Below are 27,732 nucleotides of genomic sequence, written 5' to 3' on the forward strand. Positions count from 1 at the left end.
TATAACGTAATGGTTCTGAGAGAGTTAATGTTTAATGTTGCATTAAGTTCCACCTAGCATGATGATGTCATGCTAACTAAGGTGAGGGAAAGATTAAATAGTTTAGGATCCTGTAGAAGGAAAGCCTATATCCTCGGTTTCTTCATAGTCTGAGTAGAAATGTCTAATCTCTTAATGGAATATGTCCTTAATTGCTAAGTTTCCCAATTGGTTGTTCCTCTACTACTCAAAACTAAATAGGTCATTAGATCAACGAACAAAGGAAATACAGACCATAAATGAACCCAAACACAAGCTGACACTTAATAGAGGAATTATCTATGTTGTATAGGAGCTCATCAGCTACTCTGACACGAGCATTTGATTTTTTAGAACATATACTCCTCCATTCAAATAGAATTGTCATTATCAGCAAGAAAGAAGTCACATTTCTGTAGCGCAAACACACAGTCAGTGAGAAACTTGAAAAAATTGGAATGGGGTGACATGAAAGTTTGGAAGGTTTGAAAGGTCAAACAGCATTGTGATAATGACCAGATAATAGGTTTTCTATTCAGTGATATTGATAGGGGTACCAGGGGGGAGCAGCCCTACACTCTCGCAATGTAATACGGTAGGATCTGATTCATGACTTGAGAGGGTAGGTAGACTTTGTTTAACATTTCATCCAAATGGTGGCATCCCTGACAGTGTAGTAGTTTGTGAGTACTACATTGAAGTATCAACCTAGATTTTGTGCTCTAGTTTCTGTTTCAGAATGGGGATTGAAATCCTTGCCTTTCTCACTCAAGGTGAGAGTGTCACCACTGAGCCCAGGTTGACATGGCTAAGTGTAAGCTCAGTAAGTGTTTGGAGATGAAAACCGGAAGCAGTCATTTTGGAGCAATCGTATTTAATTATTTCTCAAATTATGTGCACATGACCTGTTTTTCATTGGTGAGATCCTGTAAGTTTTAACTACTTTTTTGTACCATATGCCTTGAGAATAATTTCACAGAGGAAATCATGCTAATAATGATGGATGATATTCGGGGAAATGGGTTGAAGTGACTGGAAAATTGGAGCTATTAGAATAAAATCACTTTAAAAGTCTTTGTTGATATTTAGTTTCTGTAATGGAGGGAAAAGAAAATTTTAGCCATTCATTCATTCATTTTTTCTTTCCAGGGAAATGGAGAACAATCACAGACTGTCTACTTCCTTCCCGAATTTGCACTTTCTCCACAGGGGAGTTTTCTGGAAGACACAACAGGAGAGCAAGCCTTGACTTACCGCTATGATGATCAGGTCGGTGTAAAGTTTACTGAAATGGGACCGTTTTTGAATGGCGCGCGATTTGACAAAAACCAGACGATCTAAAATTAGGGATGCCGTGACATATTCCTCAAAAGACTTAGCCAATCATAGACATGTGTGTGGTTTTGCACAATTTGAATGTGTTGAATTAATGTTCACCGAAAGTTCCCCTTTTCAGAAAGAAGTACTTGATCACTGTGTAAACTGATTCATTGATAGGAGTTATCATCATTACAAAACTGGTGTTAAGTATTAAAACGGCTTTCCAGGAATAGGCCATAAATGTAGACAACAGAATTATAGGCCTTTTTTTTTGATTCATGTGATTTCTTCAACATGTCCCTCAACTCATTTTCTCTCAAATTATATCCATTTGCCTTTTTAACTCATTATTGGTCTTTGGTAACATCTCTGATCATTAGTTTTACAAGCCTGTTGCTTTTTCTGTTATTAGAAAACGAATGTGTGTAACCTCCCTTTCAACTTACTCATTCAAAATGTGTCTTTGAACAGAGTGAGAACTGTGTCGGAGTTCAACTTGTCAGTCTCCTTACGTTGGGTCACATCGTTATTTTTTTAATTGTGTTAAGATGGGATGCTGTCTTCACTATTGAGCATTTATTGTCCATCTCTATGTTCCATTGGCTGAATTGCTTGCTAGCTTATGTTACAACCCAGAGTGAATCAGATGGGTTTTAACTACAATACATTGACACCATAAGGGATGTAATTTTCTGCTGCAGCAGTTTCGTGGAGGGGAGCATCAAATTGGGTAGTTATTGCCAACGTTGGGCCGCCTTATTCATGTCTGAGATGTGGGTATCTCGCATTTATTATTCATGCCTAATTGCCCAGATGACAGTCAAGAGAGAATAACACTGCTGTGGGTCACATGTAGGCTAGACCAGGTAAGGACAGCAATTACCTTCCCTTAGGGGTACCTGTTTTTCTGACAGTCGATAATGATTTCATGGTCATCATATTCTTAATTCCAGACTTTGGAATTAAGATCCATATTCTGGCCTCATTCTGTTGCCACTAGCAATCGCTCAGCAGAGATCAGGGGGAGGGATGGGGGCAGAGACTTGCCATATCTGTCGCCTGGCAATCAAATGACTGTCGGAGGTGTTTGCAGGTTGCCAAATCAGGATCCCTCACTGAGAAGTGAGTTAGCAGGCAGTGGAAAGGGATGAAGGCGATGATGACTTGTTGCTGACCTCCCTTCCCACCCCAGTGTAGTGGGCCTTCCTAAAAACATTCAGCATGGGGTTGAATAATTAATTGAAATAAAGAAAACAGACATGAAAGACCTTAAGTAAATGTTGACTAAAACATTTTATTTATTTGCAAAGTGAGTGATGTTGATTATCAACAGCTTTTATTTAAAATCATTAATAAATGAAAATTTCCTAAAGAATTCCTTTTCTTGTGATCTGCATGAAATAATTGAGTCTCCTTACAGTAAATGGTTATCTTTCTAGTGAAATTTGTTAAACGTGTAAGGGGTTGACAATTGAGCAAATCAAGAGTTTGGTCCTTCAGTGTACATTTTGTTATTTGAGACTCGATCTTTAGTGAAGCAATGCAGCTTGCATCCACAAAATCCAATGAATGTTCAAATAGTGGTACAAAACTCCGTTTGGAATCCCTTCTTAACGGATATCTTCAGACGTTTGTGTAGAGCTAGATGCCAGTGCCAGACTATTATGTTGTGACTGAAGACTGCTGATAATTTACAAAACAATATGTTTAACATAAGCTTGAATATCATTCATACTTTCAAATGATCTCTACATTCTAATAGTTCTGGTATTGGAAAGATTTGCATTCGGCAATCTGGTACTATATGTATGTGGCATGTTTAAAAATGACTTTGAAAATGCTGAAGTTGGCTTAAATTAAGTCCAGAGCTGAAAATGTGTTGCTGGAAAAGCGCAGCAAGTCAGGCCATAATTTAAGTCCAGGCCATAAATATTTGATTTTGTTGAGATGGTGTTTCATAGTAAATGTTGTGACTAAGAAGGAGGCAATTCATTCTCTAAGCTTTGTTTTTGGTGATAAAAGTACTGAATTAATTTAGTTATTTTACTTCTAAAATAGAGTCAAGAAATATCTGCCAATATTAGTTTATCTTTCAGTAACAAACCTGCTTAAAGAAGTTGTCATTCCAACATTTTCCCTTTGCCTCACTCGTGCCTACAATTGAATATCTCAGGAGATTATTTTAACTTCAATCCAATATTCACAATTTCCAATATTGCATGAGAGCTGCCTTGTAGACAGTATCTGTAGTCCATCTTTTCTCCAACGCTTATTTTTGATGCTTGGACCATAGAGAGGTCATTGAGAGGTCCTTGTTTATGGGTAAAGCACTGCAGTAAATTTCTGCTCCTGTCTAAAGGATGGCAGACTAGGAAACTCTTTCTTGCTCTTATCACTTGTCTCTGGGTGTATGGGAAGGATTTGCAGGTTTGTAATCAATCTGTTTGACTTCAATAAATGCATCTTCCAATGAGTCATTGCATGGGGCCTGAATGTGGTGCTCCTTGCCTGAGAAGTAGGCATGGATAATAATTCCTGAAGAAGGGCTTATGCCTGAAACGTCAATTCTCCTGCTCCTCGGATGCTGCCTGGCCTGGTGTGTTTTTCCAGCACCACGTTTTTCAAAACATGGATAATAATTGGTCAACAAGTCTTCTGTTCTCAATTAGAAATTATAGTGATCATTTGAAATTTGGCATTCTTGCCGTTGGCCTCCCTCTTCAGTATTCAAGGTTTGTATTGCTAAGTCACAACATAGAAGGGCAGCACGGTGGCTCAGTGGTTAACACTGCTGCCTCACAGCGCCAGAGACCCAAGTTTGATTCCAGCCTCTGGCGACTGTCTGTGTGGAGTTTGCACATTCTCCCAGTGTCTGCGTGGGTTTCCTCCCACAGTCCAAAAATGTGCAGATTAAGTGAATTGGCCATGCTAAATTGCCCATAGAATTCAAAGATATGTAGGTTAGTTGCATTAGTCAGGGGTAAATGTAGAGTAATAGGGTAGGGGAATGGGTCTGGGAGGCTTACTCTTTAAAGGATCGGTGTGGACTTGTTGGGTCTAATGGCCTGCTTCCACACTGTAGGGATTGTATGATTTTGTTTTTGAACTAGATGGCATGATTTTGCAATTTTCTGACATTTTTAAAGTGTTGATTGTTGCACTTGTATTGAGAAGCATCTGATGATGTATGTTTAGCTTTGACCCTAAATCTGAGCAGAATAATCTAACAAGCCCAGATTGCCTGGTAAATGATGACAAACATCCAGTTTATCACTGAGCCATGCAGCATACCAGTACTCCTTTCCTTGTGATCTATGATGAGGAGGTGCTGGTGTTGGACTGCGGTGTTCAAAGTTCAAAATCACGCAACACCAGGTTATAGTCCAACAGGTTTATTTGGAAGTACTAGATTTCAGAGCACTGCTTCTACCTGACAAAGGAGCAGTGCTTCAAAAGCTAGTAATTCCAAATAAACTTGTTGGACTATAACTTGGTGTTATGTGACCTTTAACTTTCTTGATGTAGACTAAGTATCATTTACAAAGCTGCAACTGGGGTACCAGGAATGTTATCCTGTGATTCCTCTTTGAAAGGTGGAGGTTGGTACAGATTGGTCAAGCTTCACTGTTCTGTTGCCAATTTTTAAGTGACACATTCTTTTGGGGGAGGCTGCAAAAGTGCTGAATCTGGAGCTAACAGGAATGAAAGGTCAGGTTTAATGCTTGTAATTGCATTAGCTATTTTTACATTCATCAGATGAATCAGTGGTTTGAAGAGCCAAAAGCAACCAGCATATGTTGGCCTGATGTGAGTTGGCTTTTCACAAACAAAAATGTATGACAATATTGCAACAATATGGCTTCCATGCAATTATAATTGAGGAATCAATCCTCAGTTTTGCGTGATGATATCTGTATGGACTTGGCTTTACTATTTATAGGCGCCCAACAAAACAATCACAGCTGTGCACTCCCATCACCGTGCACAATGTGGGTAAATGCTTTTGAATTGCCTCCTCATTCATGATGTTATAAAAGAATTTATCTGCAAACCCAGAATTGTAGGACCTTTAATCGTCATCTGAAATCTAGCCCATTAATTTTTTTTGACACTTAGAGGGCACTAAGAAGCCAAGTTATATGCCTGATGTTATTTTAGAAAAACAGTTGGGGGAAAATGCACTAACTGTGATCATGAAATAAAACATTCATTCTGAAAGTACTATTGGTAAAATTGTATGAGCAACAAGGGGTGGCTCAGTGGTTAGCACTGCTGTCTCAGCGGCAGGGACCCGGGTTTGATTCCACCCTCCGGCGACTGCCGGTGTGAAGTTTGGCCATTCTCCCCATGCCTGCGTGGTTTTCTTCCAAGTGTTCTGGTTTCCTCCCACAGTCCGAAGATGTGCAGTGTCCCAAGGAAATGCAAGTTAGAGGGATTAGGAGAATACAGGGATAAGGTGAGTCTGGGTGGGATGCTGTTTGGGGGCCATTGTGGACCTGGGCCAAGTGATTCCATTCTATGAAGACATTTTAGCAGTTTATTACCTTTCAGTGCAGTTCTACCTTCATGTGGAGCTGCATTTGGAATGTGGAAACTTGGTGTGATTCTCAAAAGGAAGCGTAATTGCAGATCTAAATTCAGTTGCCACTTTGGAAATTTTATATTTTAACCTTAATTTAAATTTTTACCATATAGTTAAAGAGGAAAATAGTCAGTAATTTTGGAGCAAGTATTTCTTCAGATGCACAAATTTCTCTTCAGTGCAAGTTGTGATACTGTGTGGTTCCAAGCTGAGGCACCTCAGAGCTATTATTGGTGAGGAGGTGGGACAGCAGTGGGACCGGTTTATTTTGACAGTTTTCAATTGTCTGTGTGGACATGTTGATTCAGAATGGAAAAGTTGAAATTATTTAGTATTTCAGTATTAGGGCAAAATATGATTTGAGGTTGGCCTTACCATTTTGCTTGAAAGGGTTGTTATGCCAGTATGGAATGCCAGCAGCAAAATGATACTGACTTTTCAGAACTGATGCCAGATTAAAATGGTGCAATTTATCATAGAATCCGTAAAGTGTGGAAAGTGGCCATTTGGCTCATGGAGTCTTCATCAACCCTCTGGAGAGCATCCCACCCCTGGTAACCCTGCATTTACCATGGCTATCCTTCATCAAATTCCTTCTGTTTTAACAGGGGCATTAACCTTCAAGGTGTATTTAAAAATAGAGGAGTGTGAAATTTAGATACAAGTGCATTTGATGTTAGTACAGCAACTTAGCCAAGAATTATTTTTAACATTGTGGTTGGTGTGTTGTTTTGTTCTCTGGATGTTGGCAGGACAGTTCAGGCTGCTCATCTCCAGTTGCTATGGGAGATGGTGTGGGCCTCTTGCCGCACCATCTGAGCAATTTGTTTGGCCTCTGTACTGGGAACATAAACTATCGTGTTGGACTGGAGTCAGGTCTGCTCCCCAATGGGAGCATGGTGGGATCAGTAAATTTGCAAGATAGTTTCATGTGCTCATGAATCTGTTGTGTGCTGCATATAGATTTCTTTAAATAGAAAGTGGATCATTGACTGGCTGTTGTGAAAATGGAGACATATGTGGGCAGTCGATGAAATTCGAGGATTTGTGAAATACCTTTCTACAGTGTGGCAGAGATTTTACAAATCTTTTCTACAGTATACTAATGCAAATGATTCCAAATATATCCCTGAATTTTCAATGTTTTTGATCGGTTGATTTCATTCTTTTATTTGTGGCACTTCTGTTGCAAACATTTTTCACATCAGAAATAAAAGCAGAGAGAGCCGTAGAACAGATTCAAACTTTTAAACATGTCAGTGCATGCTTTCAAACCATGATTGTGTGATCGAAATTGATTACATGTAATGGGATTTATGGTATAGAGTCCACCAGCAATGGTGGTACTTGAGTGTTTTTTTACCTTCAGAAGAAGAGCTAAATTGTGCCAAAATAAATGATGAAAACTGGTTAGAAATATCTAAGGTAATAAATAATTCTGCAGGGATACATGCTCAATGTACTACTACTTTGATAAATGTGCCTTGGATCACATCTATCAGCTAACAGATCAATAATAAATAAAACCTTTATCCAAGAATAACATCATTCTAGCCATGCAGTAAAAAAAAATTGTGAAATGTTCAGGAGGAGTAGGTGAAGGGAATCTTTTAGTTGGCACAGTCATTTGGTTCAAGGGAAACAAATCTCCATGCTTGTAGACTGCAATCCCATTGCATCTTATGTTACAGCTAGCTTCTGTGAGAAACTTTCCTTTTCTGATGTTGACAAAGATACTGGGTTCCTTTCTGTGAGTGGATGGGTTGAGATTGATTGTTTATGAAGACCGTGTCACCCAAATCTTAATCCTGTAGAATAGTATGATCACGCGCCAAATAACCCCTTGACAATTCAACCCCATTATAGTTGAGATTGAGATTTTATTGTCACGTGTGCTGAGGTACAGGAGTGCAGTGAAAAGTGTACAATGTCACCATATACAGTGCCATCTTAGGTACAAAGTACCTAGGTACAAAAAACTTAAGTACAAGCTAGTAAAAGAAAGAAACAAAGTTAAAAGTCCAAATATGAAATGCAAAGTACTCATTGTCAGTTCTGCATTGTAAAGACTTATTGTCATTTATTTTTGATTGTGGACTGAAATGAGAAAAGAACTGTTCTGAAAACTAAAGTTTGTGGAAAGGATGGTTGTATTTTTTAAAGCAGTTTACTGGTACTCATTCTAAGTGTGTTTACATTGCTGTTTGTTCAAGCAGTGGGGGAGGTTTGGTTGCAGATGAGCTGAAACAAGGCCATGCGTTCAACTTGAAATTCAGTTGGCAATAAGTTGCTGATTGTTCTGTGGAATGGTGACCATTTGTCAATGACAAAAGCTTTCTGCCCACCAACAGCAATGTGATTGGTTCTCAGTCAGCTCAACACCTTGTGGCGAGATAGCTTGATTAACGTTTTGGATCCAGTGACTCTGTCAGATCTTGAGTTAACCCTGCTATCTCTCCACAGATACTGCCAGAGCTGCTGAGTTTCTCTAGCAAGTTTGGTTTTTATTTCCCTTCATGGTTACTGTAAGCTGTGGTTTTTAACCACCCAAGTTGAAACTTCCCAAATTTGAACCAGTCACACTCTGCCTCCTGCAAGCAAGTGACAGTAAACTGTACTTGGAAAAGTAAGACTGAGCAATAGCAATTCCTCAGAAGCCAAAAAGCACATCTTGGTGAACCCTGTAGACAAATAGCACTGAATTGTCTTCCCAGCCTTTCCCTCTGCCCGTGAGACCCTTTTTAATGTGTTTGTTGGTATGTATATATGTAGGGGGATTTTTGTAAGGCAATTGGAGTTTTAAGCAATAGTTACGCAGTTCATAATTCATACTCTGTAGTTGGAATCTGTTGTTCATAATGATCATTCTTAGTAAGTACAGAAATCTTGTCTGTGCTTTAAGTCATTCTGGGTTGAAAAGACAGGAAAACTGGAGAGTTTGTGTATTTTTATAAAATTTGCAATTTTTGTTGCAATTCCAGAGCTAGCAGGGGTTTGATTTCCAGTGAACTACCTCACTGAGGCATAACAACAATAAAACATTTCCTTTTCACAGGAATGATAGATTGAATGCATTCTCGCTAGTCATTGTAACAAAACAATGTCTTAGTATCAGCATAAGTAAAATATATATTGAAAATGTGTATGTTAAAGGAAAAATATTGCTTATTAAAAAAATTTGTCAACAGAGTTGACTGTATAAATATGGTACTCATGATCCAACTTATTTTTTTGTCACTTGAGAGAAAGAATTAACTTCAAAAGTAAATTACAAAGCTATTTAATATTTTTAAATAAATTACATTTTAATATTAATTAACTACATTTTCATTTTATTAACTTAATAAATTACAAAGTCATTACTAAGGTTCATGATGTATATAGATGTTTGGAAAGCACTTAAAACTTCACCTTTGCAAGTTGGAACATGGCTAACTGACCATGTCTTGTAAGAATTTTGTTTTTGACATTTGAGTAGGGTTCATAAAGAAGCGATTTTTGAAACAAGATCCCAAAAATATTCAGTGATAGTAACAGAAAGTGATTTCCAACTCTATTTAAAAGTGCCACAAACTCAACTAGTGGTTGTTCAAATTTGAGGAAGAGCATATGTTGATCATGCATAGTGTAATTAAAACTTTATTGCAAATGCATACCATCATGAAAATAGTATTACATGTACAGTATAATGCAAATGAAATCCGATATCAGCCCATCTTGCCTGTTTGTGGGTCAATCAGTAAGTGATCAAGTTGCTGCTGAAGTGATGTTTTAGTGGCTACAGGGTAAAAGCGGAGCATGCTTTGCAGTTTTCATTCAGCTTTCTGGTGCATTACATTGTACCTCATTCGTTTGATAACAAACCATTATATATACTTTACACATTTGAGTAAGGATGAAGGGAGATGTGCAGTTACTGAATGACAATGGACTGTTTCATACTATTCACCACTGGTTGTTGATGCATGTGTAACGAATCATTTTCCTGTGATAATTTAAGCTACTTTTTAGAATTTGATAAGCAAAAACAAGATGTGGGACCGAGGAACATGAGAAATAGCTGTAGGAGTAAGTCATTTAGTCCTTTGAGCCTGCTCTGCCATTTATAGAGATCAATGGATGTTTGGAAAGGACCGCCCCTCCCCCCGTCCCCCGTTTTCCTTGATGTTTCTAATATCTAGAAACGAACTAATTTCAGTCTTGAGTATACTCTTGGCCAGAGAATTGCAAAGATTTACCACTGTATGAGTGAAGGTCTTCCTTTTTGTGTATGGCCTACCTCATTCCTCTTAACTGAAGAGAATGTAGATCCAGTGTAGCTCGTTCTTTCTCTTCGGACAGCCCCTCCATTCCAGGAATTAGTTTAGTGAACCTTGTTGCGCTCTCTCTCTATGACAAGTATGTTTTCCTATGGGTAGATAGAACGAAACAGCCCAAAATACTCCAGGTAGGATAACACCAAGGCTCCATATAATTGCAAGAAAGAATCTTTACTTCAGTATTCAACTCCTCTTGTAGTAGAAGGCAACACGTCATTTTCATCGTAATTACTTATTGCATCTGCAGGTTAACTTCCAGTGATCTGTGAACAAGCATATCCTAGATTCCTTTGAAATTCAAAATGTCTGTGTATTTCTATTTTGCCGATCAACATGAATAACCTTTATTCTCCACATTGTATTCTATCTGCCTTTTTATTATCCACTCACTTGACATCTCCAAATCTCCTTAATGCATCCTTACATCCTCCTCACATCTCTCACTTCTGCCTAGTTTTGTGCCATTACACTTAATGCTCGGGTTAGCTAGGGTTCAAGGACCGATCCGTGCAGGTCTCCCTGTAGCCTGCTGAACTGAAAATAATGCACCTTTCCTACTCTTTCTTTTCTGACCGTTAACCAGTCCTCAATCCATGCCAAGATATTTTCCCAGTTTCACATACTCTAATTTTAGATTAGATTAGATTAGATTAGATTACTTACAGTGTGGAAACAGGCCCTTCAGCTCAACAAGTCCACACCGCCCCTGTTTTCTAATTTTTCGTGCAGCTTTCTGAATACCTAAAAGCTTACTGACTATCTAAATGTGCCACAACTATCAGTTCCACCTTATCTTTTCAGCTCGTTATAGCTTCAAAATAATCAAATTTATTTATCAAACATTACTTCCCTTGCAAAAATCCACATTACCTCTGCCCAATCATACCATTATTGTCTAGGTATCCTGTTATCACATCTTTTGTTAAAAGATTACCCCATCTTCCTTTCAACTTGGGAGGTTAACAAGTCTGTAATTTTCCATTTTTCTCTTCCTCCTAAAGTCATGGAGTTATATTTGCTGACTTGCAATTTGCAGGAACTATTCTCGAGTCTGTAGGATTTTGAAGATAAAGCCAAATGCATCTTCCACCTCAACGCCATTTCTTCCAACAAGTCCAGAGAAATTACCTACTTTGAGTCCCATTAGTTTATTTTTTTTTACTAATATTAATACCTTGCAGTTAATTGTTCCACAAATCCTTTGATTTTCCATTTTTTTCCGGAGAATATTAGAGTATCCTTCTGAGCCGAAAGACTAAAGAATTTGTTGAGCTTCTCTACCTAGCCTTACTTCCTTGATAAATTCTTTTGACTCCACTTATTATTATTCACTGATATTTGGTTTTACTAATTTTTTTTAACATTCCTATTGAAGTTTTACAGTCTGTTTATTCTGCTTATTCTCAGGTTCATATTTTCCCTTTCTTAAATGTTTTGGTGATTCTTTGCAGAATTCTAAAAGACTCCCAACCCTCAAGGTCCTGGGATGAATTGGTTTGGATTTAATTCAATGACCTGTCATCTTAACACATCGTTGTAATAGTTGCCCCCTTTAAGAGATGATTGCTGAGGGAGGAGTTACATAATCTGTGTACAATCGGGGATGGAGTTGGAAATCTGGAGGAGGCATGTGGGGCTTTGTCCAAGAATTGAATAGGGACACAAAGCATGTTAGGACTGTGTGTGTAATGTAATCCGTGAATGCATGTTATTTGTATTAAATGATTGTGTTTTATATGTTAACTGGCAGAGGCAAGATTCAAAGTTAGAATAGAAATTTATTGTGGCGTGTACTTTTACAAAAGCAATACTGTGATCAGATTTGTAAGTTGCCATACCATAGTGCCTAAATTAAGGACAGAAGTCATCAATAACAAAATAAAAGGAAAAGTTTACCACAGTTCAATTAAAGGCACCTGGGTTCATGGTACACTGGAAATCAGGGCTGAAATTGCCTCACCGGTCCCTCTGTACTGGGACTACAGTTTCACACTGGGCTGCTGGAATATCTGGAAGCTGCCAATCAAGATCTTCATACCCAGTCAAGATGCCACACCAGGCCAAGATCGCCATACTGTGTGACCGCCATTCCAAGCTGTTGAAAGCCATCTCGCTGGGCCAAAAGTTGTCTTCTGCTGAAGTTGTTGAAAGAAGGTAAGGTCCAATTTTAAAAAAGACTGGAAACATTATTTTTTCTATGCTTTTTTTAATGTAAAGTCGATGGAGTTGATGAGCTCCAGGCTCCTGGCTGGGGAGACGGCACGTTGCGCTGCTACTCCACCTCCATCTTGAAAAGTTATTACAACTGTCAGAACTGAGATCATGGATACTGTAGATAATTTCTACATTTTTATTTATAGTCACCTTACAACATTGAGCTCTGGTAGGTAAGAGTCTGTTAACAACCTTCTTGTGAACCTCCGTTCCATTGGCAGAATGTGCAAATGCCTACATTTCTGAACATCGTTTTGTGTTGTCTCTAGATATTTTCTAATCAGTTTGTTCAGAGATGGTAATACACACCTCTGCAGCAATGGGATTTGGACCCAAACCTCCTGGCTCAGAGGTAGGGTCACTGCTACTGTACCACAAGGTCCACTCTTTGTGTTGTTACTGTTGGACTCAAGATAGGTGGGATGCTGTTTGGAGAGTCGGTGCAGTCTCGAGGGGCTGAATGGCCTGTTTCCACACTGTAGGGATCCGATGATGATTCTGTAATTCAATTTTATTAGCTCTGATATGCACCCCATTAAGGCTATGAATGCCTGCTCAGAGTCAACAACTCCCCCTAAACTTGGTGTTAGCTGTAAATGTAGTGATGTGGCATTGACATTGCATTGTTCACCAAGTAATTTAACTGGGGCACAAAAGACATGAAGGGTCCCAGTACAGACCATTGAAATACCCTTCTCCATGCTATCCTCAGTGTTATGCCCTTTCTGCTGCCGATATGACTGCTTCTCTTTTAGTCAAGTTTAATAGTTTAATTACCCTTGATTCACTTATTGAGTTCTAGCATTTTAGATGTTTGGACGTGGAGGTAACATCTTCAAATAATTATGAGTAGTCTCATGATATTGGTATGTACACTGATCAGGCCAATCTTAAAATTGTGGAATGTAAAGTCCAAATTCTGATGTGTAACCTATCTTATTAAACTTTTCTATGTGCACTTTGCATGTTGATTTTAGACTTCTCTGTATTTCAGGACAGCTCCCATTTATTTGTGTAATTGCCTCTTGTATGTTAGCATCTACTGAAGAGTGGGGCAGTATGTTGGCTCAGTGGTTAGCACTGCACCAAGGACCCAGGTTTGATTGCAGCCTTGCATGAATGAGTGAAGTTTGCTTGTTCTCCCGGTGTCTGCGTGGGTTTCCTCCAGGTGCTCCAGTTTCCTCCCACAATCCAAAGATGTTCATGTTAGGTGAATTGGCCATGCTAAATTGCCAATAGTGTTTAGGAATGCATTAGACATGGGAAATGTAGAGTAATAGGTTAGGGGAATGGGTCTGGGTGGGATACTTGTTGGGCCAAATGGCCTCTTTCTACACTGTTGGGATTCTACGATTCTATCAACCAACTATTTTATACCATAATGGTATATACCTGCATCAACATTATTCCTTTCTGCACTTCAATATTTAAAATCCTCATTTGCTTTCTATGTTTAGACTTTAGACATGATAGACGTGTGCTCATTGGCAACCTTGAAAACATCTTTTAATTTGCATATCTGATGAGTTCTGTTACATGCCAGTAGTAAGGAGATGATATATTCACTGCAGGATTCCCAACCTCTGACTTGCTGTTGTAACTAGTTCAGTTTCCAGTGAGGAATTTGGAGGTGGTAATCTCTAGGCAAGAAGAATTTGTTCAGTTCTTACTGGAGATGGTCACTACCGAGCATTCTTTTGATGCAAACATTACTTGTCATTTGTCAGCCCAAAGATTAATGATATTCAGTATCTGAAGAGTTGTAAATGAGATGGAACGTTTAGAACTCCTCAGCAAACATCTCCATTTCTGGCCTTCTGATGGAAGGACGTTCATTGAAGCAACTGAAGATGGTTGTCCTTCAGTGATTCCTGTGGCTGAGATGATTGACTTTCAACAACCAAACCATCCTCTTTGTGTAGGTATGATTCCAAACTTCAGTTTTTCGAAGGCACCCTGATGCCACACTTAGTCAAATTGATATTAAGAGCAGTTACCTCACCTTCAAAATTCAAGTTTTTTTGTACTTGTTTGGACTTGGTCATCATGAGCAGCAGATGTGCCTTGGGATTAAGGATAACTTTTGTCAGGCCAGTGTTATGAAGTTGAATGTGTGTACTGTAGCTTTAAGAGAGACTGAAAGCTGGGAAACATTTGTGGTGTCACAGACTGTACTGGACAATTTGGGCTGTAACATAGAAACTGAGTTGTTTTCACAGCAGTTCGAATTTAACCAATCAGTTTAAATTATGCCCCAAGATACTAAAGCACAATTGAATTTGAATTTTACAGTTTTGACAACATTGAACCAATGATGCAATCTGAAATGATGCAATCTGATGTTTTGGGGTATAAAAAGCAGGCATTTTGGATAGTTAGCAAGCAAAAGAGTACCTTCTGCCATTGACAGATTGCCCGCAAACCCCCTCTCTGAAAGATACCTTTTTCATATGAAACATCTTTGCAGCAGAAGACTGATAACGACACAGGGAGTTCTACAAACAGAAGAAGATTGACACCGGAGATGACGGCTGTGGTCTGGTTTTGAAAATTGGTTTGCTGTAAATTTAATAGAGTCTTTATTGGCTCAGTACATTGTTATAGAGTGGGAGAGAAAGGAAGATTAAAGTTGTAAGTAGTGATTCTTTAATGTTCTTTCTTGGAGTTAAAGAATAAAATTGTTATTTTTTCTTTAAATAGTAGAATTTCAGTAGCTCTCTGTCACTCATACTTTAACAGATTACGAGGTGAGGTGAACTTTTATGTGTGTTTGGTTTAATTAACAGAAGGGTTTACCTCCTGTCGTAACACCAGGCATGTCTTTAGATGACTGAGATCATCAGTTTTGGATCCACGTGTTTTTCCACAGTGGGAAGATGCTGCATGGGAAACTGGACATTTTAGCTTTGGCTTGGTTTCCTTGTTCTGCCTCTGCTGCTGCCACTTCATCTTGCTGTTGAGTCACTGAACCTCAAAGTAGCTTTTGCCTTGAATGACCAGAAGGTGCCAGGCTTCAACTAAGGATCTAATAAGTGGCCTTAGCAGAACTCAAACTGAGCATTCAGCAAGTTATTGCTGTATAATTGTCACCTGATCCCAGTTTCAATGACAATTTCCATCAGTTTGCTGATCATTCAGTGGTAGATTGAGTGGGGATTTGCTGTACTGCGCTTTTTTTTATATCTGTTCATGGAATGTGGGTGTTACTGACTGGGCCAGTATTCATTGCCATCCCTAGAGCCCTTGAGATTGTGTGAACAAGTTAGTCCATGTGCTGTATTTAGACCACAATGCCATTAGGGAGGGAGTTCCAGGATTTTGACCCAATGCCAGTGAAGGAGAAGTTGGGAATGAAAATGGCTTGGCGGGGAACTTGCAGGTGGTGGTGTTCTGTTGCATTGTCTTTCCCGATTAGCAAGGTTAGATCTCATGGAATACAGGGAGAACTAGCCATTTGGATACAGAACTGGCTCAAAGGTAGAAGACGGAGGGTGGTGGTGGAGGGTTGTTTTTCAGACTGGAGGCCTGTGACCAGTGGAGTACCACAAGGATCGATGCTGGGTCCTCTACTTGTTATCATTTACATAAATGATTTGGATGTGAGCATAAGAGGTACAGTTAGTAAGTTTGCAGATGACACCAAAATTGGAGGTATAGTGGACAGCGAAGAGGGTTACCTCAGGTTACAACAGGATCTGGACCAGATGGGCCAATGGGCTGAGAAGTGGCAGATGGAGTTTAATTCAGATAAATGCAAGGTGCTGCATTTTGGGAAAGCAAATCTTAGCAGGACTTATACACTTAATGGTAAGGTCCTAGGGAGTGTTGCTGAACAAAGAGACCTTGGAGTGCAGGTTCATAGCTCCTTGAAAGTGGAGTTGCAGGTAAATAGGATAGTGAAGGTGGCGTTTGATATGCTTTCCTTTATTGGTCAGTGTATGGAATACAGGAGTTGGGAGGTCATGTTGCGGCTGTACAGGACATTGGTTAGGCCACTGTTGAATATTGCGTGCAATTCTGGTCTCCTTCCTGTTGGAAAGACGTTGTGAGGCTAGAAAAGATTTACAAGGATGTTGCCAGGGTTGGAGGGTTTGAGCTATAGGGAGAGGCTGAACAGGCTGGGGCTGTTTTCCCTGGAGGGTCAGAGGCTGAGGAGTGACCTTATAGATGTTTACAAAATTATGAGGGGCATGGATAGGATAAATAGATAAAATCTTTTCCCTGGGGTCGGGGAGTCCAGAACTAGAGGGCATAGCTTAGGGTGAGAGGAGAAAGATATAAAAGAGACCTAAGGGGCAACATTTTCACGCAATGGGTGGTACGTGTATGGAATGAGCTGCCAGAGGATGTGGTGGAGGCTGGTACAATTGCAACATTTAAGAGGCATTTGGATGGGTATATGAATAGGAAGGGTTTGGAGGGATATGGGCTGGGTGCTGGCAGGTGGGGCTAGATTGGGTTGGGATATCTGGTCGGCATGGACAGGTTGGACCGAAGGGTCTGTTTCTATGCTGTACATCTCTCTGACTTTATGACTCTAAGATGGAATTGGTCACTTGTTTGGAGAGTGCTATGTAAGGAACCTTAATAAATTTCTAAAAGCATCTTGTTGATTGTGCATCCTGCTGCTCCTGAGTATCAGCGCTAGAGAGAGCGAGAGTGAGTGTGTGTGTTTATGGATGTGGTGACAGTCAAGGAGACTGTTTTGTCCAGGATGGTGTCAAGCTCCTTGAGTGCTGTCGGAACTACACCTACCCTGGCAAGTACAGAATATTCTATCACAGTCCTGACATGTACCTTTTTGATGGTGGACAGGCCTTGGGGAATCAGGAGGTGAGTTAGTCACTGCAGGATTCCTAGTCATGAACCTGCCCTTGTCATCATAGTGTTTACATGCTGGTCCAGTTCAGTTTCCTGTTAATAGTAACCCCAGGATGTTTAGGTTTCGGTGATAACGCCGTTGATCGATTGTTAAGGGGCAATGGATAGATTCTTTCTATTTTGAGATGGACATTGCCTGGCATGTGTGTCGCAAAATGTTAGTTGCCACTTGTCAGACCGAGCCTGGATTTTTTCCAGGTCTTGCTGCATTTGGACATGGGTAACTTCAGTCAAATGTAACCTTGATGTCTAGGACAGTTATTCTCACCTCCTGGAATTCAGCTCTTTTGTCCATGTTTGAATCAAAGCTGTAATGAGATTGGAAACTGAGTGGCCCAGAAGAATCCAAACATTGGCGATGAGCAAAGCAACTGTTGCTTGACAAAGCAGTTACTGATATCTTCCATCACTTTATTGATAATTGAGAGGTGGCTAATGGGGTAGCTGAATTTGCTGTGCTTTTTGTGTACAGGACATGCTTAGGCAATTTTCCACATTGGATAGTAGTCAGCAACTTATCTAGAGGCATGGCCAATTCTGGAGCATTATTACCAGAATGTTGTTAGGGTCCATACCATTTCTTGACATCACGTGGAGTGAGTTGAGTTGACTGAAGACTGGCATCTCTTATGCTAGAGCCAAGGAGGTGGCTGAGATAGATCATTCACTTCTGGCTCATAACTGTTGCAAATGCTTGGTTGTCCTTTCATGAGTGGGAGCAGTTCCTATTTACAGAATTAGGTGTTTGATACCTTGTGTGCTTCTGCAAATATCACCCCCACCCACTCTCAACCACCACACTGCTTGTTATTGTCTTACACAATGGAATAAAATGGGAAATTTTGCACACCCGCCCTTTTATTCTGTTCAAATGGTTTGTACAGAATATTTTTTTTAAAAACCAGCATGTTTGTACCAAACCGTACAATTCCCATTTACTATCAACGTTGCAGGAAAGAAAAAAAATGCCTTTGATTGAGCAGAGCATGGATTGTGTAAGACAAGTCCATTTGCAATATAAAGAGTTCTTCAAATTGACTTCAGAACAGCTGAAGGTGTAGCTACTTAAATTTGAGTTTGAGAATAAATCCAAAAGGCACCAGCAAATTAAACATAAAAGCGAATTTCATGGTTGTATACATATATATTGACACATGCACACAGTTCATCAGAAAATACACGCAGAAGTCGACACTGAACGTTTTATTGTGAGTGAAAAGAATGCAAATCTTGCATGTTGCCTGCAGTTTATTCTGCCTGCATGGTATGACAGACAGTATGCCATTGTTAAAGGCTACAGTGGTGACATTGATAAGTTTCTGTTAGATATAGAAAGTGACAAGTGCTGAAAGAGTTGAAGTATTTACTGTACAACCCTGTGGACATGATGTCAAGTCCATGGGTGATTTTACATTTCCTGCTTGAGCTTTCAGAGTTGTCAGAGTTCACATTAAATCTTCACCCATAAATCTCTTTCGCTCATTGATGCAGATTCTTGAGATATTTTGCATTGATTGCTACTTGTTTGGAAGAAGAGAAAGCAGTGTTTGAATTGTTGCTTGTCATACCATTCTCTAAGCAATTTCTATTTTTGCAACATTTTTGGCAAATAATAACCCAAATGAATTTTGTTAAAATGCAACAGAAATGAAGATCATACCATTGCTTTGGAACAAAGCTTCACTCAGTGAAAATGCAAGCCTGTTGCTCTTTTCAAATCTAAGTGTTTGGCTGGTAAGGCTTTTTGAATCCAAATCGAGGCATAAGGATGTGAGGGGTCCTGCAGCTATCTGGAATGAGCTGAGGTGATTCATCAGCATTAGGCTCTATGCCTGTAGGTGTCAGTCTGTATTGGTATTCAGTAAATACACTTGATATTGGGCAATGGAAGATAAAGCTTCGTAATTTCAAACTGTAGATTCAATATAAAATTGTATTGAGTGAATCCAGCATCTATCAGCGTTTCATTGGTGTAAGATAGCAATGATAATTCCCCATTCAGATCCAGAGGGCAGAGCTATTGTATTAAAACACATTAAACCACGTAATTAGTAAAGTGAAATGCTTTAAGTTACTTTGCTACATTACAAAAGCTGTTAGATGCACATTGTTATTTGTGAAACCTTAATGCTTGAACTTCCCCTCCCTACTAGGTTTATACAAAGGTGTCCTCATTATATTATAAGTTGACAAATCTATTGAAATAGTGTGGAACAGATTTCAGATTACACGAAACATTTCTAAACTAATATTTCAGCGTCGATTCACTGCTTTTATTTTTAAGATGTTCTCTAATTTTGCGGAAAGCATTTATTGGTTTAAACTTAAGAAATTGAACTGTATTATTGTTTCTGGTTGCTGTAGCATGAACAAAACATACAAGTCTTGGGTGGCCTTGAGAGGAAAACTGTGAAAGATTGACCACCCCTGCCCGCCCCCCACCCTTAGTCTTGATGGTGCTCAAACAGGATAAAGAAACGTATATGGAATTCATGGATGGCAGTAGGCCATTGAAGTTCCTTGAGTCAGTTTTACAATTCAATCAGATAACAGCTGAGCTGTTCATCCATGTTGGTTCAGGAAATTAAAATAATGGATTAGACAAGAATTTAAGTTTCTCAGTCTTGAAAGTTTGAATTGTCTTAATATCCAGAGCCTTTTACCAGGGGTGAAGATGTTGGCAAGAGCTTGTGATTTACATTATGTTCATGCTTCATTTTTGAAGCTGACCAAGACACCAGTCAGAATTTTTGGAGTTTATGTTTATGTTTTGGAGTTTATGTTTCAGGTGTGGTGTGTTTGAAGATGAAAGATCAGTCCACTTGCAGTACATAAAGATCTGATGCATTTTGGACACACTTGTTTTGAACATGTTGTCGAGGTTTGTGGAGCTGTGGACATTTTCTGCTCATCAATGAGAGGTTGCGCTCTTCATAGCAGGTAGCACATGTGCTCATGAGACTGTGCCATAATGATGATCCTGAGTGAACTACTCCAGTGTCTAAGGGACAATGTTGAAAATCTTCATCAAGAGCTTCATGGTGTCAGCTTTTCTGACATCCTACCCATCTTTTCTGAGCTCTCTTCAGCAGTGTGTGGATGTCAGGCAGAGAAAACTCAGTCCTGGAGACCTGCAATTGCCATCTGATCTTGAATGGGGTTTGTAAGCAGATCATGTAAAATTCATGTAGGTTGTCTGGACAAAACCAGCTGTCCATACGTAACAAGCACACAAGAGACTTCAAAGGACATCTGCGCTGTGTACCTCCACTTTTATTCAGAGACTATGTACTTTACACTCCCAGAAAGCTTGTTACAGCTTGCTAAAGGCAGCATTGACTGTAAGTAAATGAAAGTTTAATACTGCAGATGCTGGAAATCTGAAATTTTAAAAAAAATGTGCTGGAGAAGCTCAGCAACTCTGGGTGGTTCTATGGCGAGAGAAACCAAGACAATGTTTTATGATCAGTATGACAACTGAAAAGAGCTGGAAAATGGTATTTTTTAGGCTGTAGACAAAGAGGGTAACAGAGCAGAAAATGAGGGTGTCTAGAGCAAAAGTCAAAGATATAAATGATGGTGGAAAGGGAGCATTAGAGATGTCTACATAATGAGCAGTAAATAGAATAGATAATAATGTTGACATGATGGACTTGGTGTAAGTTAAATTTTCATTCAGCATAGTCGTGTGCTTGTCTTCAGCAATCAACATTGTGAAGTAGTTTATCAAAGTCGTGTCTGATTAATCCAAACGTCTGGGTGTATCTGTTATGAGTAGAACAATACTAATGTATTAAATCTGACTTATTTCAGAAGTAAAACTGTTTAAAGACTTGTGCTATTGGGCCATGTATCTTAGTGAAGTCAAAGTTACCTCCTGTTGACCTGGTTTATTTGCTAAGATTATGGATGATTGTGCTTGACATCAAATCCACTTTTCAAGGCGATTGTGCGAGTGACCATTCTGAAACATTGAGAGTCATTAGATCCAAAGTTGAGATGTAGAACTAAACTAAGGCAATTTGAATGCACAAGTTGATCTTTCCACTAAAGTTGCACGAATTTCAGCATATATTTTAAATAAAAAAACTTTAATAACAGGTAGTTTTTTAACTGTAGCGTTTTAAACTGTTTTCTGTATCAATTTAAAAATAAATTTGAAAGACCACAAGGGCAATGTTCAGGCCTTACAATACTTAGTCTTTTATTCAACATGTTGCTGTTTGCTTCCTTGATAACTGAATTGTGCCCAACAGTGAGGGTATTGTTTGGTGTGTATAATATTGTGTACCCTGGTTCTGTTGAAATCAATGGTTCAGTTTAGCCCTTGCTTGTTCTTCAATTTCAGCAGCATTACTTGTGGTCTTGTTGATTATTCTATTACAAGAAATCTTTGTCTGGCATCAGCCATGCAATTCTTCTCAACGGTTATAAATTGGGGTTTTATTTATTTGTTATGCATTTGATCTAATTGAAACCCTTTTTAAAACCATAATTTTGGCCAGACTTACTTGATCATATCTCTTGATTCCTCCTGTATTTTGAGATCTTGTTTCCCTTTCAATATCCATTCCTGAAGCATCTCAGGACTCTTATTTTGGGGGTTTTATATAAAGATAAGCTGCTGGTGGTGGGTCAGATATTTACCTTTACCTGACTGGATGAAGAATGGGGATACTCTAAAAGGAATTGTAATCACTTACCTTCTTCAATTGTATACCTAAAACATGGAATAACAATATTGTTTGGAGAAAACTGCATGATGTTTCACTAGAAAAAGCTTGCTTGACAGATGTGTTCATTAATGTTGAAGGAAAATAATTCATTTCTTTGGTCTTGGATTCCATGAATACAAAATGTTCCTATCTATTGGATTAAATAGAACTTCAAATGTGACTAATATCCTGAAGATTCCAGTACCGGGGTTATAGCTTAATGATATGGAGTAAGCCATTTAGGTCTCAGATGTGGGTATGTTTCTTCACCCAGAGAGTGGTGAGCCTGAAGGATTTCCTGCCACAGAAAATGGTTGCGGCTAAAACTTCGGATACTTTCAAGGAGGAGTTAAATGTCTTTGGGCCGTAGGGATCAGAGGGTATGGGGTGAAAGGGGGAGCAGTGTACTGAGTTGGATGATTATCCATGATCATATTGAATGGGGGAGCAGGCTCAAAGGGCTAAATGGTCTTCTCCTATTTTCTGTGTAACATGCTCAGTCCTGCTGAAGAGCAGCAAAATAAAGCTTACTGAGTTTTACTGGGGGGAAGGATGTATTGCTCACTGTCCATCCCTGCCACCTGGAAGAAAAGTTGTTGGCAAACCTACTGCCTTTTTAAAAAGTGACTTCTCCCTTCCCACCTCAGTGGAAGACTTGCCCTCCAAGAGACCACTGATAGCTCCCAACAGCACCAGAAGAGCGTAGTGGGCACTGCTAGGATTATAAGGACATCCAGATCCCTTTGTATATCCACACTTCCCAATATATCACCATTTAAATAGCACTTATCCTTTCTGTTTTTTCACACCAAAGCATATGACTTCACACTTAACCATGTTGAATTGCACCTGCCATGTGTTTGCTCACTTACTCACCTTGTCTACATCACCTGGAAGCCTCCTTGCAAGCTGCTCATAACCCCGCCTGGTTTAGTGTCATCAAGCTTGGAAATGTTGTGTTAGGTCACCTCACTCAGGTCATGTATATTGTGAATAGCTGGGGTGCAAACACAGACCTTTGAAGTGCATAGTTGGTCACAACCTGTCACTTGGACAAGACCCACTTATTCCCATTCTCTATTCCTATTTGTCAACCAGTTCTCAATGCCAATATATACATATATATATACCCCATTTTGTCTGCTTTAATTTTGCCCACTAGCCTCTTATAAGTGACCTTATCAAAAGTCTGCTGAAAATCCAAATGCAGCACATCCACTGATTTTGCCTTATCTATTCTACTAGTTGCATTCTCAAACAAAGACTCCAATGATTTGTCAAGCATGATATCACAAACACATGCTGGCTTTGTACAATCACCATTAATACTTTCTGTATGTTCTGTTATCTTTTACATTCGACTCCAGAATTTTCCACACTACTGATGTTAAGATAACTGGTTTGTAATTGTCTGTTTTTTTCCCCTTGTGCCTCCTATTTTAACTAGTGGAGATATATTTGCTACCCTCCAATCTGTAGGAACTGCTTCAGAGTCTATAGAATTTTGGAGATGACCACCAATGGGTCCAATTTTTCAGGGCTACTATCTTTAGTACGCTGGGGCATAGGTTATTAGGTCTGAGTGATTTGTCGATATTTTCATGTCAACCTGTTCAGAGACTTTACAACACACCACTGGAGCAGGTGGGACTTGATCTTCTATCTGAGATACATAAAATAAAGAACTACAGATGCTGGAAATCTGAAGCAAAAACAGAAATTGCTGGAGAAACATAGGTCTGGCAGCATCCGTGGAAAGAAAACTGTTGACATTCAGGTCTAGGGACCCTTCTTCAAGACAGTCTTGGCTCAGAGTTAGGGACATTGCCACTGCATCACAAGAGCTGAAAATGTGTTGCTGGAAAAGCGCAGCAGGTCAGGCAGCATCCAGGGAACAGGAGAATCGATGTTTCGGACATAAGCCCTTCTTCAGGAAGAAGGGCTTATGCCAGAAATGTCGATTCTCCTGTTTCCTGGATGCTGCCTGACCTGTGCTTTTCCAGCAACTCATTTTCAGCTCTGATCTCCAGCATCTGCAGACCTCGCTTTCTCCTCAAAGATTGCATCACAAGAGGCCTCCCTGTTGACCTTTAATCCCATTAATTTCCCCAGGATCATTTGCCTGCTAATTGATTTCCTTCAATTCCACCCCCACAAATGACCTTTGGTTCCTTAATGGCCTTAATGAACATAATACAGGCAGGCTACTGGATGTCTTGTCCACCAACTGTATTATGGGGTGGAAATGAGATGAGCTACCCATTTGTCAGATTTGAAATATGTACCATGGAAACAATCCTGGTGGGGGTGAGGCATAGAATCCAGACCTGTGACTGCTTGAAAGGGCTGTTGCTATGATTGAAATGATTTTTGCATGGCTCCACCATTCCAAAGGTCTCTTACTGTGATGAGGATTTCTGTATTTTAGTGGCTGTCGACCTCCAGAACCTTACTGTGAAATTGTAGAGCAGCAACCCAAAAAGAGAACAATCCACATCTGTAATTGATTTATTTAACAGCATGTGCCTATTATGGTTTCAGATCCTGCTGAGGGAGTTAGGGAATTGAATCAAATCAAGGAGTATTTCTTAAATTTATAGTTCGTGCTCTCTTTGGAAATTAATTCAGCAATTAATTTTCACCCATTTCAGCCAGATTCCGTTTTTGTATCTTTAGTGGGGTTGGTAGCTCATTGTTTAAAGAAATAGCTAAACCCAAATATTCCATTGTCGAAAAATCAATGTTCTTGAATAAAATCAGCTTTTGTGGTTGTTGTATGTTGTCGAAAGAATCCTAAGGTTAGTTCACTGTATTTTTCTTCCCCTGGTGGAATGGACTGATGTCCAGCTTCTGGTACTTCCATCACTTAACTGGTGCCAGACTCCCATTGAGAGCAAAACCTCCATCTCATCTGAATGAAGCTGCTTACTTTGACATAGGGTGATGTTTGACTAGATGCATCTGTGAGTTAATTCAGTATAGTCATGACAGCTGTATTATTCTGATTCAGTGCAAGTATTTAATTACTCATTTCCTGTGAATGATTAGTACCTCCATTGCTGCTCTGTGATGTACTTGGGTTGCTTTAGTACCTAGGAGAAAGTGAGGACTGCAGATGCTGGAGCTCAGAGCTGAAAAATGTGTTGCTGGAAAAGGACAGCAGGTCAGGCAGCATCCAAGGAGCAGGAGAATCGACGTTTCAGGCATAAACCCTTCTTCACTTTGCTTTAGTACCTAGTGATCAATGCTAGAATTAAAATGGTACCTATGTTAGTCCAACCCGGATCTTCCAGACATCTAATTCTCGTCTGAATTCCAGTTGACGTGAAATGCATTTAAACTCTGAACTGATGATGGACCAAGTGGACTGTTCATAAAATGCTAAATGCATGTACCTACAGTTCACTGTGCTTTTGAATGCTAAGTGACTTTTTAAAAGGAAAGGTAATGTATTGAGTGCAAAGGATATGAAATTTCCTTTGTGTTGCTTTGCGATATCGAAAATATGGGATTCTTCTTGGTAGATTGTTGTGGGGACATCGGTCAAGAAAACTACAGGTTGCTGTTCTGGCTACTTAGTGTTCCAGGGAGAAGGTGTGATGGTAGAACTGATTAGATTCTGTGGTATTTCTTAAGTTTATTTCTTTCTTCCCAAGAAATAACAGCAGGGGAAGGCTGTGTGGCTTGTCAAGCTGCTTTGCCATTTAAGGCAATTGTCGCTGATTTTGGGCTTCAGCTCCATTTTACTGCCCACTCCCTGATTCTCTGAGTGACCAAACATTTTTCTATCTCAGCCTTAAAGAGTGGTGACTGAACAGTCCCCTGCAAAACAGGATTCCAAAGATTCTAAACCCTTTGGATGAAGAGATTTCTCCTCATCTCAGTCAAAGTGATTGGCCCTTTATCCTCAGACACTGCTCCCATAGGTCTGTTTTATTGACCAGTGGAAACCATTGTTGAGCATACCTCCTATCAATCTCCTACAGAGTCTTGTGCATTTCAATGAGATGTTATTTATTCAGAACTTCAGAGATCACCGACAGTGTACTATTTTGAAGCAGCGCAGGAGATGTAGGTGCATCTGCAGTGTCCTGCCTGATATTTATCCCCTAATGATGTGAAGGATAACCCAAGTATGCACTGAAAAAAAATTGTCTTAGCCCTTTAACTGAGCGCAAATACCTCAAGTGTAATCTTTGAGAGTTGAATTGGGGTATTTCAGGAGTAATGGTGAGGCCTTTTGGAATTTCTTGTTTTCCATTATGGGAAATGGAAAGAAGCACATTGAGTAGAAACCTCTTCTGCCATTGATGAATAAAAAAAGGTGCTAGAGTACAATTGATAATTCTTACATAATAGATAATTTTGACACGACAGATTATTTTTGAAAATATAGTTTTTTTTACTCGCCTAACAAATTTGAGTGTACCATGCTGGACACCATGAATTAGTCCAGATTTCATTAAAGATGGTGTCCCACAGTCAAAAGCAGGGATTATGGTGCAGGGATTTTGACAGATATAACTGGTCATTTGTGTCTATCTCAAATTGTCAAGGTTAATTTTGCAGCTTCCAAACGTGAATGCAATTCCCACTTACTTTTTATTCGTTTTCAACTAATCAGAAAGGTCAGCTATGTATATAAGAAGACAAAGAAAAGAAGTGGCAAAGCGAAGATTTTGAAACTTTAGAAGTTAGTATTTTATGTGCGATTGATGAAGTGGCTATGCAGAAAATTGTTTCCATATGGGGTGAATCCAATTCAAGACAGCATTATTAGAAGGTAGATGTTAAGAGATTAATTAAAGCAATTTTGGAGGCTTTCTTGATGAGACATGGTGAACATGCCCCATAAAATGGTCGAAGTGCAGAGCCACAATCCATTTAAAGAAAGAAGGTAGGCTTGGTGCATGCATGACAGAGAAGGGCAGACTGTAGAAAGGAGGCAAAGTGGGAAGAATTAATTAAGAAGAGGCTTGTGTGGAATATAAATCTGGACAGATGAATTTGACCAAGTAGCTGAAGACTATTTGAACTGTATGTGTAAGCTATGTTGCATAGTAATTGTTTTGACTGCATGAATTAAACAGTAGCCAGAAGGCTACATGAGACTGAGTAAATATCCTCTTCCTTAAAAAACAGCATTGAAATGGCTAGGTTGATACATGGTTGTTTAATGAAGTTCTGTGCAAGGATGTTTTGGATCAGTGCATGAATACGTTTTAATATTGTCAGTTCTGTCCTTTTAACCCTCTCATCATGTTAAAGAACTGGATATAGCTATTGCCAAGGATAGTCGAGACAAGACCAACACCATAGAAGGACCCTCTTCATGTGTATATGAACCACATGTGTACGTCAACCTCATGTACAATCCATTTTGTATTTGTACCAGTGATTTCTGTCTTGAATTACATTTTACCCATTCATTTACATGCTACTTGTTAGTAACTGTATCTGACTGCCTTTATAATTTCAAACATTTCTGTATTTGAATTGCTATATTTCATTGCTTGTGAGTCTTAAGCATCCTTGCAATGAGTGTATAATCTTATTATTTCTTCCAAAATATGGTAGCTGTACTTTTTAATGTTAAATTATATCTGCTATTTACTCATTAACCTGCCATAAGTTTCTTACAGTTCTCTTTGTAGTTCCATAAAATCATTCACAGTATAGGTGC

At 39.3% G+C, this 27,732-nt stretch overlaps 1 protein-coding gene across 1 annotated transcript in view; it reads left to right on the top strand.

Moving 5' to 3' along the window:
* The window catches only part of adamtsl3 (ADAMTS like 3), a 669,182-nt gene that overhangs the window by 72,634 nt on the left and 568,816 nt on the right, over positions 1-27,732 (top strand). The window contains exon 3 of the mRNA XM_043677600.2: positions 1,168-1,287. Coding sequence (XP_043533535.2) covers positions 1,168-1,287 — 120 coding nt within the window. The remainder of the gene's footprint in view (positions 1-1,167; positions 1,288-27,732) is intronic.

Source organism: Chiloscyllium plagiosum, unplaced genomic scaffold, assembly GCF_037043375.1.
Source record: "Chiloscyllium plagiosum isolate Xiang-an unplaced genomic scaffold, Cpla_swu_hap1 HiC_scaffold_39, whole genome shotgun sequence".
Classification (NCBI taxonomy): Eukaryota; Metazoa; Chordata; class Chondrichthyes; order Orectolobiformes; family Hemiscylliidae; genus Chiloscyllium; species Chiloscyllium plagiosum.